We start from the raw sequence: 11,985 nt of genomic DNA on the forward strand, positions 1-11,985 counted from the left end.
GGAGGACCAAAATTGGACTTACCTGCATGCAAGTACACTTTGACTTGTAGCTTCTCCTCATCCCCTGATTGATGATACCCCAAGGAACAAGCTTATTGTTGTCTCTTGGGGCCTTAACCTTTCTTTCCAGTCTTCCCCGTAAAGACCGTCCTTGTTTGTTCCTTTTTTGTTAATATATTATTTATTCATCCCCCCCCAAAAAAAAAAGTACACTTCAAAGGCTCAAAAATGAAAAAAAGACAAGCCTAAAGACCTTGCATATAGAATAGGAAAGTGACACATTGTTATAGCATGTACTTTCAAGCTTGCATTTTCATGAAACTAATCACATGGCAAAAATGTCTATTAGGTCAGTCCTTGGGGGTATAAATGGAATTTAAAGTAATTTTTGCAAAGCCCTATAAAATCCCACGGACTTTGTGCCGGTCGACCGTGAGACAAAATGGCCTGATCGATTGTCACCTCTTTAGAAGCCTCGCGGTACCGTGGGAGGCTCTTGGTTGACCATCTGCCCACGGTCGTTGCTACAGTCGATTGTGAATTGACTGTTAGGCCAGCTTCTTACAACAACTAGCTTTAAACGGCTACTTTGAGCCTGTCAACCTTGAGAGTACTTAGGTCGACCATGGGTTTAAAAGTGTGGAAATAATTGAATCCTTAGGTTATCAATGTGACCCCTAAGCATCCTATTTATAATAATATGAAATATACAAAGTTACATAATTACCCTCACTAACCAACTGAATAATAATAACTTGAATAACTTATAATTAAACCAACCCACAAATAAACCGAACCAACCAACAAAAATTATGACTGTTTTTTATGTAGCCTCACTAGGATGAGGACCAACAAACCAAGATCCTTGATTATCAGCAAACAAACTAGGGCTTCCAAACCCTACGGCTAGGGTTTCAAGGCTGTTTACGGCTTTGGGGTTTCTAGGTTGGGTGAATTGGGTTTGAATTAGGGCTATAGGCCTAGGGTTATTGAAACAAAAAGAATCTGAACCGTATTGATTTCAGTTTCAGATTCAAGTTCCTAGGTTTTAGGGTTTTGGAAATTAAGGTTTCAAGTTTTGGTTTTAAGAAGATAACTAGGGGAGGGACTAGGATCGAAGGCTAATGGGAGTTGGGGGTGGATTTAGAAGAAAAGGGGATTCCGGGGAAGGGATTAAGAGATATGAAATTTAGGGTTTGGGGGAGAAGAGAGATGGTCGAATGGGTGAGGGAGGGGAAAGGACAGCAAGGTGCAACGGGGGGGAATGTATAGGGTCAATACGAATTATCACTAACCTGTTTTAGAAAGCCTGGAAAGGAGGATGGATGAATGGAGGCAGACCAGCAGCTCTGCTGAAGGAACTTACTTCAATCTGAACCCTAAAACTCTAGTCTATTCCTGCTTTTGCTGCAACAAATGATGCAGAATTGAAGACATATTTACAAAAGAAGAAGCCCATTGGATTAGGCCCATCAAAGGCTTAAAATTGTCACCTGAATCAGCCCATGGCTTTTATGGGCTAGGGCTGTTTTAGTGGGTTAAAGTTAGCCCACATATGTTGAACTTCATAGTCTAGACCTAAGCCTAAATCTAGTTTTTGGAAAGTCAATAAAAGGGGCTTTAGTTTGAAAATAAGAGAACTCATTGTCAAAGGAGTTCTCCTTTGTCAAGAGTTAGGTAGTAGTTGAGTTATTAATAGGTAGGTGGTGTTAGCTAGTGGTTAGATGTTGCCATTAATGTTTATGTCTCTTTAGAATGCTATATAAAGAGACTTATGTAAGTGGTGAAAAAACAACTTATGAATTGAAATCAAATTACTTGCTAGCATTCCTCCTCTTTGGAGAACCCTTGTGTTTGATCAAGATAGGTTGGTGTTCGATCCAATCGATCCACCTTGCGGTGTGAAGCCTGGGTGTTACATGTTACATTGTTATTGTCACTTTCTTCATTATACTTCTGCCCCTATTTGAAGATCTATTCAGCCCGTTATAATACCATTCTAGTTTCAGCCCTCTTTCCCATCTAAACTATGTTTCACCTTAAGTCCATCATATTTGCAATTGACTCCCTGTGAGAAGGTCCTATTTGGGTATTGTTTTGATCAATCAAATTCGGTATCTACATTATTTGGTATCAGAGCCATGACAAGGAGTGAAAATTCTGGACCATCCAGTCCAACTAATCCTATGGCGGCAATAATGGAGATGGTTCAACAACTAAGCAACCAAATTACTGTGAACCAAAAGCAAATGGACGAGAGGTTCTCAGAAATGGAGGCTAGAGTTGTTGCCTCTACTCATGTTCCTCACCCTCCACTTGGTGAATTCCATCCAACTCATTCTGTAGCCAATTTTCTTGCTCGAAGAAATATGGGGAGAGGACCCCAAAGGATTCCAGTTGTGCAACCAACTTTTGAGGAGCACCTACGAAGTTATTTTGCTGGAGAACAACCTACATGCAATAAGCATGTTGGTGACTCTCACAATGTTAAGCTTGAACTCAAAGAATACTCGGGTAAGCATGATCCTCAAGTCTTTTTTGATTGGTTGGCAGCGTTGGATGACTATTTTGATTGGTATGAACTCTCGGAGGTACGAAAGATGAAGTTGGCACGTACCAAGCTAGTTGGAGCTGCACGTGAATGGTGGAGAACTCGCGAATATGAATTGGAAGATCGTGGTAGAGCTCCTACTACGTGGGAGGAAATGAAGGAAGAATTGAGAGAAAAGTACTTGTTATCTACTTTTCGATTACGACTACAAGACAAGTTAAATTCTCTTCGCCGAGGGAACTTGTCAGTTGCAGAATATATGGAACAATTTGACTCTCTTTCTTCTCGTACAGGAATTCGAGAGAGGGAGATCCAAATCTTGTCACGTTTCAGATTGGGTTTACGGCCTGAAATCAATAGGGCCATTGGCGTTGTGGATGTAGAGAACGTGCGGGATTGTTTTGAAAAGGCCCTACGTGCGGAAGAATTATTGGCATCCAACAACAAAAGGTTTGGATACCAAGCCGAGGAGGCTAGGCGAAATTTTCCAGCACCAAAACCTACAACAACAACCCCTACTCAACCCACATTTCCTACCCGACAAGATAAGGGCAAGGCTCCTATGACTAGTGGCAGCCAAGCACAATGTTTTCACTGTCAAGAGGTTTGACATTATGCTAAATATTGGCCACACCGTCAAAAGATTAATGCTGTTGCTGAGATAGAAAAGTCAGCAGAGGAAGAAGATCCTGATCTATTCCCATACCCGCTCGATGATGGCGACTATGACGGAGCTGCATATGATGAGGATGATGCTAATAGAGGTGATGCTTATGGCATTCATATAATGAGCCGCATCTTGGTGGTTGAAACCAAAGGAGAGGACTGGCGGCGCAATTGTATCTTCTACAGCCGTATGAGGTCCGGAGATGATACCGCTTTGGTGATAGTTGACAGTGGGAGCTGTGTCAACGTTACTTCAGACACCTTTGCGAAGAAAGCAAACTTGAAGGTGGAGAAGCACCCTCAACCATATCGGGTATCCTTGCTGAATGGGAATACTCTGGAGGTAAATCAACGGTGTTCCGTACCACTGAAGCTTCATCGATATGAGGAAGAGGTATGGTGTGATGTAATCCCTATGCATCTTATTGATGTTCTGTTTGGTCGACCATGGATGTATGATAATGATGTTATGGTCGGGGGGAAGAAAAACCAATGTGTATTCAAGTTCAAAGGACTTCACGCTGTCCTCCACCCATTCAATGTCTCAGCTGAAATGCGTCAACGGAGGTCCTTGAGGACCAACCAAAAGGGGACCAATGAAGCACAAAAGTTGTTGTTCATACCGCAAAAGAAGCTGCTGGTTGTTCCTCACAAGGAGTTCATTCACACTAGCCATGATACAGGGCTGGTATTGGCTCTTGTTACAAGGGTAGTCACGCCTCCACCTGAGGTGACATTCCCTCCACCCATCAAAGAGTTACTTTCTGATTTTTCTGATGTGGTTCCTGATGAGTTGCCTAATGAGCTACCTCCTATGCGCGATATTCAACATGCCATTGATTTGGTACCGGGTTCAGTGTTACCAAACCTACCGGCTTATCGCCTTAGCCCAACAGAGCACAATGAACTCAAAAGACAGGTGAATGAGTTGCTACATAAAGGATTCATTCAGGAGAGCTTAAGTCCATGTGATGTACCAGCATTACTGACTCCAAAGAAGGATGGCTCATGGCGCATGTGTGTGGACAGTAGAGCAATCAACAAGATTACAGTCAAGTATAGGTTTCCTATACCGCGGCTTGAGGACATGTTGGACATGCTATTCGGGGCTAAGATCTTTTCTAAATTGGATCTTAGAAGTGGCTATCATCAAATTCGTATTCGGCCTGGAGATGAGTGGAAGACTGCCTTCAAGACCAAGGATGGACTATTCGAATGGAAAGTCATGCCTTTTGGTCTAACGAATGCACCTAGAACATTCATGAGGGTGATGACACAGGTACTCCATCCTTTTATTGGTCGATTTTTGGTCGTATACTTTGATGATATATTTTGATCTACAGCAAGCATCCAAATGATCACATCGATCATCTACGGCAAGTCTTGAGAGTGCTTCGCCATGAGAAGCTATACATCAATCTCAAGAAATGCTCCTTTATGCTGCCAAAGGTTGTGTTCCTTGGTTTATTGTCTCATCACAGGGGGTTGAAGCTGATCCAGAGAAGATAACAAGTATAACAGATTGGGCTACACCAAAGACAATCACTGAGGTTCGTAGTTTTCATGGACTTGCATCGTTTTACAGGAGATTCATTTCGGAACTTAAGTGCAGTCATGGCACCTATTACCGAGAGTTTGAAGCAAGGCAAAGGTGAGTTCAAGTGGACAACAACGACAACCAAAGCCTTTCATCTTATCAAGCAAAAGATGACAGAGGCTCCAATACTTCGCTTGCCAAATTTTGACTGTATATTTGAGGTAGCAACTGATGCCTCACATATTGGTCTAGGAGGTGTATTGATGCAAGGAGGGCACCCTATCGCTTTCTACAGCGAGAAACTCAATGATGCCAATTGACGCTATTCGACATATGATCTATAGCTCTATGCTGTTGTCCAGGTGTTACGCCATTGGAGACATTATCTCATCGGCAAAGAGTTCATTCTCTATACCGATCATGAGGCGCTGAAGTATCTACATTCACAAAAGTCGATAAGCAACAGGCACGCTAAATGGGTTGCTTATCTCCAAGAGTTTGTGTTCGCAATGAAGTACAAGGCGGGAAGGAGAATACGGTGGCTGATGCATTGAGCCGAAAAGTACTTACTCTTAGCACATTCTTAGCACATGCAGTTAGCATTGATCAGATACGTGATGAGTATGCATCTGACGAAGATTTCAACATGCCATACAAGGAGTTACAGCAAGGCAAGCAACATCATAAATACTCACTTCACGATGGGTATTTGTTTTTGGGAACTCGGTTATGCATTCCAAATTCTTCCCTACGACATCACATCATACGGGAGCTGCATGGCGGAGGTTTGGGAGGTCACTTTGGCAAGGATAAGACTATCGTACAAGTTACTGATCGGTATTGTTGGCCCCATATTGCAAAGGAAGTTGATCATGTAATCAAGAGAGGCAGAGTCTGTCAGCTAGCCAAGGGAACCAAGCAAAATGCAGGTCTGTACTCACCATTACCAGTTCCTCATGCACCTTGGATTGATATTAGTATGGATTTCGTACTTGGGCTACCCTCCACAAAAGAGCGATCAGACTCCATTATGGTTGTGGTTGACCGATTCTCAAAGATGGCTCATTTTATAGCATGTCAAAAGACCTTTGATGCATCTCACATTGCAAAGATATTCTTTAAGGAGGTTGTACGACTACATGGGCTACCAAGTAGCATTGTTTCAGATCGTGACGTCAAGTTCACGAGCTACTTTTGGAAGACATTGTGGCTGAAAAGTAACACAAAGTTACAGTTTTCAACCGCATTCCATCCACAAACTGACGGGCAAACAGAAGTGGTGAATCGAAGCTTGGGAAACTTACTGAGGTGTTTGGTTCATGACTATGAGAAGACATGGCAGTCCATACTCGACATAGCTGAGTTTGCTTACAACAGCTCAGTTAATCGTACGACAGATCGTACTCCTTTTGAGATTCTACTTGGAGTTCAACCCCGACGGCCTATAGACCTCATTCCATTACCACCAACAAGCACGCGTGAGTATTGAGGCTGATGAGTTTCTGCGCCATATCACAGAGGTACATGCTGATGTTCGCCAAAGAATAGCTCTCAACAATGATGTCTATAAGGCTACAACAGATCATCATCGACGATATGTGGAGTTTCAACCAGGAGACATGGTGATGGTTCGTGTCAACCCAGAAAGGTTCCAACATGGGGTCAACAACAAACTCCATCCAAAGAAGATGGGTCCATACAAGGTGCTGAAACGCATTGGACCAAATGCTTATGTACTCGAGCTACCAAAAGAAATGAACATAAGCAATGTCTTCAACGTGGCTGACTTACATCTTTATGTAGGACACCACTTTGATGATGGAGACACTGAACAAATGTTGAGGTTGCCCCAACTCAAGCCACCAATCACTGACATCATTGAAGAGGTTTTGGATGACTCTTACAAAACCACTCGTCGTGGCACTGGATATCATGCTTTCCTCGTCAAATGGAAGAATCGTCCACGACATGATAGTACTTGGATTCATGCTAATGATTTCAAGAAACTCGATCCCGATTTGTATGAACGTTACATGTCCTTCATTCATTCGTCGGAGACGAATGTTTTCAAGCCGGGGAGAGTTGATGCAGAATTGAAGACATATTTACGAAAGAAGAAGCCCATTGGGTTAGGCCCATCAAAGGCTTAAAGTTGTCACCTGAATCAGCCCATGGCTTTCATGGGCTAGGGCTATTTTAGTGGGTTCAAGTTAGCCCACATATGTTGAACTTCATAGTCTAGACCTAATTCTAAATCTAGGTTTTGGAAAGTCAATAAAAGGGGTTTTAGTTTGAAAATAAGAGAACTCCTATAAGAGAACTCATTGTCAAAAGAGTTCTCCTTTGTCAAGAGTTAGGTAGTAGTTGAATTATTAATAGGTAGGTGGTGTTAGCTAGTGGTTAGATGTTGCCATTAATGTTTATGTCTCTTTAGAATGCTATATAAAGAGACTTATGTAAGTGGTGAAAAAACAACTTATGAATTGAAATCAAATTACTTGCTAGCATTCCTCCTCTTTGGAGAACCCTTGTGTTTGATCAAGGTAGGTTGGTGTTTGATCCAATCGATCCACCTTGCGGTGTGAAGCCCGGGTGTTACATATTACATTGTTATTGTCACTTTCTTCATTATACTTCTGCCCCTATTTGAAGACCTATTCAGCCCGTTATAATACCATTCTAGTTTCAGCCCTCTTTCCCATCTAAACTATGTTTCACCTTAAGTCCATCATATTTGCAATTGACTCCCTGTGAAAAGGTCCTATTTGGGTACTATTTTGATCAATCAAATTCAGTATCTACATTAACAAATGTCTTCAATTTGGGCTTCCCCTCATGACCTCACTGTTTGGCTTCCCTCTCCCACCAAATCCTTCTCCATTTCCTCAACTTGGAACCTTCTTCATTTGCCTTCCCCCCAGCCACTTTGGCCCCCCTGGTTTGGTTTAAAGGTCACATCCCCGCCACTCTCTCACCCTTTGGAGAGCCCTAAACCTAGCCCTTCCCACCCAAGCCTTCCTAATTAGCCGCCATATCCTACCTAACCCCAACTGTATCCTTTGTTGGAATGGTTGAGAGGACTTAGAGCACCTATTCTTCACTTGCCCTTTCTCCCGTTCCATTTAGGGAAAAGCCCTAGCTTTCATTTCGTCTCGTTCTCGGAACTCCTTTGGCTTTGCTCGTGACTGGTCTTGTCTTTGAGAAAAATTTTACGTAGCTCCATTTGTGACAGGATCGGTAAGCTAGTCTTTTGTGCCATGGTCCACCACCTATGGTGGGGTGGGAACACAATCTTAGGAGATGGACTTCCAAAGCTCTTTAGACTCAATTTGGAGTGCCATTTGTTTCGATGTCTCTACCAGGCTCCTCTCTATCCCCCATCCCCCGGTTGTTGATACCCTAAGAAACAAGCTCATTATTGTCTCCTGGGGTCTTAACTCCTCTTGGCTATTTCCGGTCTCCTTCTTGAAGGCTGCTCCCCCCCCCCCTCTTGTATCATTCTTTGTATTTCTCGCTGTTTAATTTACTTATTTAATCATCCAAAAAAAAAAAAAAAAAAAAATTCAATTTTGTATTCATCAAACTGTGATTTGTTGCAAGCATTTGTTGTATATTTATAGCCTTTATTAGAGACTCTTAACAATATTTTAACATAAATAGAATTCAAATAGGTTTCTACTTAGCTCAAAGCTCAACCTAGACTGATTTAAATAACAAATTAAAAACAGATTTGGACTCCTAATCATAAATAGGACCATCTGGGTTCAAGTAAGACTGCGCAACCTAGTGTCGAACCATGCTTCTATGCTGGCGGAGTAACCTAGGCTGCTGGGCAGCAAACCTAGTTCTTCTTTCGGGCCTTGGAGATCTTGTTGGGGTGGGTGTGGGGACCTACATCAGTTTTCTATCTGTTGGGACCAATTCAAACCTAGTTTTTGGCTATAAATAGGGGTCTTTTTGAATTTCTGAAGCATGAATTCCAAAGCTATTATTGTGCTTTAGCTCTAGCCATTTAGTCTTCCTAACCCCAGAATCCCTTGGGAGGTTCATCCCATTTGTTAAGAAGGCTAAGGTGTTGATCTCAAGGTTGATTTCTTGGAGTTTGGAGACCAATCAAGTGCATATGTTCTAAGCTCATACAAAGGGTTTGTGCACCCTAGAGATCGTTATTCTTTTTTATTTATTTATTATTTTGTTCATTATTTATAATTGGGTGCTCTTGCCTTGGTCAAGATTTTGTAAAGGTGTTTGTGTCCCCACCCACAATTGAAAGGTACATACTAGTGGAAAATCCTTCTGAAGTTTTAGAAGGAACTGGACGTAAATTCAGTTGAATAGAACCACTATAAATCCCTGTGCCCTGTCTCTCTTTGTATCCTTGCTAGAAATTTTTTATTATTGATCAGTTGTGAGAACAATGCATAAATCCACTAGTCTCAACTCTCAACCTATTCACATCCCCCCGGGCGGGTGCCTTCCGGGTTGACTTTCACATCTTGCTTCCATAGAAACTGCAGAATATCAACGGAAACATGGTATAATCCAAGGTACTGCACTGGATGAGATGGGGGAAAATAGCAAAACAGATCTTGCAGGGAATCCTACTTAGCATGGATCAAAACTTGATAGAGAATTGTCAAGGCCACCTAAATATGTTGGTTTCCTAGAAGCTGCAGAATATCAACTAAATCATGGTAAAATCCAGGTACCGCACAGGGTTCTATACTTCTATTTCGATCTTTTTCGAAACCAAAAATATATTGAACATAGACTTGTAGCTTATTTATCAAGTATTCCATCTTGCAATCTAACCCTACTTGCTCCACCATGCCTCTATACCTCTAAACTATGTGATGTCAACGATTTGATGAATAGTAAACTATTTGTTGGACGATTTCCTGTAGCTGGAAAAAGGTGAATGTCATAGATGAGCTGGCTTTCCATGTAGCAAGATTCTGTTGACAGTTTTGGGAAGGAATGATGCAGTTTGCTTGTATAGAGAACCAGACGTTTAGATATTCTTAATTCTTCCCTATACCAGCACCTGAATGGGTGTAGAGATCCCTCTAAACCAGCATCAGGATAGGTGTTCGGACACCCCTTTGTGCCAGCACTAAAATCATCGAGTAGTTTACGAATATTCAAAATTATATTTAGTCTTTAATCAAGTCTTATCTTTACTCATAATCCTAATGGGGATTTGAAGTAAATCCTGGCAAAAGTTTTGACTCCCAATTCTATTATGGATCCTAGTTTAGTGCCTAGCTTCTAATTTGGAGCCCAGTTTCTGGGGTCCTAATTGGACTTCCGATTTCTTATCTTCTCCTGTTCAACTGTTAGGCTATATATATGTAACACCTCGTCTCCCATATTTGTATGCATATAGATTTCTATTTTTCCTTTTTTCTTTTTCTTTTCCCCAATGCAGCCTATTGAATTAGCTATTCTATTTCCTATCACCTTGTACTGAATCATTCAAGCAACCCCAATATGCCATATTTATCCATTCAAGCTCCATGTAATTGCTGGAGATTTTGTGCAAGATTAAGTTTTTCTTCAACCATTCAAGCTGCTGTTCAAAAAGATGTTCAACAAATGGTAAGTTGGATCATCCCCAACACCAATTCTTCTTCTAATCCTTCAAACCATAAACCATAGCTTTTTCCCCATCACAAGGCACCATCCACAAGCTTTGAAAACTTCGGACCTGTTCAACTGTCAAAAACCTGCCATACTTGGATCAAATTTTACTCCCAGCTCCTGGAGTACTCAATCCATACATCTGCCACAAATTCCGTTCGTAAAGACTAGATTTCATTTTCTTCACTTTCTAAAACCTGGGAACCTTACCCTACTTCTTTTGTCAATTAGTACCCGCACTATTCCACCATTAACACATCAAGAAACTTTCATTATTAGGCATAACCTCGCCATTAAATCCAAGGTCCTATCAAACGCTAACCCCAGTTTTGACTTGAAACCCTTTTTCACCTATTCAAACTACCTGCTCAGATCAGATACTGGTAGAAACGGCTTCTAGTTTGTCTCCTACCAATCTGAAACTACATCAAGTGATGCCACTGGAAAAAGCATGTTGAAGGATGTGAAGCGATTCACATTGTTTAGCTTTTGGATGTCTTTCATAAATTTGCTGATGTCTCCTATTTAAATTTTATCCAGTAAAATGGTAACCAGTTGTCTTATTATGTTCACATTGCTAGACTTTTTGTCCTTTCTTCATGCAGAAAGAATATGCCCGTTACAAACAAGCCAAGGGATGGAAACATTTGGTTGTCTACAAATCTGGTATACATGCTCTGGGTCTTTACACATCTCGGTTTATCTCTCGTGGTTCAATGGTAACATTCTTGGACTGTTTTCTTTATTTCGTACTTCAACCTGAATTTGAGATTTTAAGGTAATTGCATTTCTCTAGGTTGTTGAGTATGTTGGTGAGATTGTTGGGCTTCGTGTAGCTGACAAGAGAGAAAATGATTATCAATCTGGAAGAAAGCTTCAGTACAAGAGTGCATGCTACTTCTTTAGGATTGATAAAGAGCATATTATTGATGCCACCCGCAAAGGAGGGATTGCTCGATTTGTTAACCATTCATGCCTTGTAAGCCTCTTTTACCCAGCCATCTTACTGTACTGTAAATCATGAAATATCTCAGCTATGAGTAAATATTAACTTGCTCTACCACTCATGTAATAGTGCTTGCTGTTGACGCTAAATGGTTACGCATTTACTTGCTCTACCACTCATGTATTAGTGCTGGCTGTTGACGCTAAATGGTTACGCATTTACTCTTGAATCTTGCATATTTAAAAATGCATTCTCAGACCCCTCACTGTTGTGGAACATTCTTTCAAATTGTCTGTGCTTTCTTTTCAATCATAGGAACATTTACTTGCATGCGTTTGTCAATTTCTCTTTCTTTCTTTCTTTCTTTCATTCGTTTGTTCTTTTATATGAATTTTAATTCTGTTCCTTTTCCATGATCAGCCAAACTGCGTTGCCAAAATAATTTCAGTGAGGAATGAAAAGAAGGTACTGTGAAAAACATGGTTTACTATTTCTTGGCAGACAATTAATGCTATTTTGCCTTCGCTTTTTTAAGTTGCTATTAACTGACTGAGCTACTGGTGTTGGCACATGAATCCTGCTTCACTATTCTGCCTGTTGAGGCATGGTCTTGAATTCTGCAACATGTTTGTTATATCTCCTCAA

General features: G+C 41.1%; 1 protein-coding gene across 2 annotated transcripts in view; it reads left to right on the forward strand.

Moving 5' to 3' along the window:
* Window positions 1-11,985, forward strand: part of LOC149025305 (uncharacterized) — a 37,160-nt gene that overhangs the window by 23,935 nt on the left and 1,240 nt on the right. For both annotated transcript variants that reach the window (XM_089145522.1, XM_089145523.1), the window contains exons 16-18: window positions 11,000-11,113; window positions 11,191-11,373; window positions 11,761-11,805. In XM_089145522.1, the coding sequence (XP_089001648.1) occupies window positions 11,000-11,113; window positions 11,191-11,373; window positions 11,761-11,805 (342 nt within the window). The remainder of the gene's footprint in view (window positions 1-10,999; window positions 11,114-11,190; window positions 11,374-11,760; window positions 11,806-11,985) is intronic.

The sequence above is a fragment of the Hakea prostrata genome, chromosome 2, assembly GCF_041222555.1.
Source record: "Hakea prostrata isolate BN-2017 chromosome 2, UWA_Hpros_2, whole genome shotgun sequence".
Taxonomy (NCBI): domain Eukaryota; kingdom Viridiplantae; phylum Streptophyta; class Magnoliopsida; order Proteales; family Proteaceae; genus Hakea; species Hakea prostrata.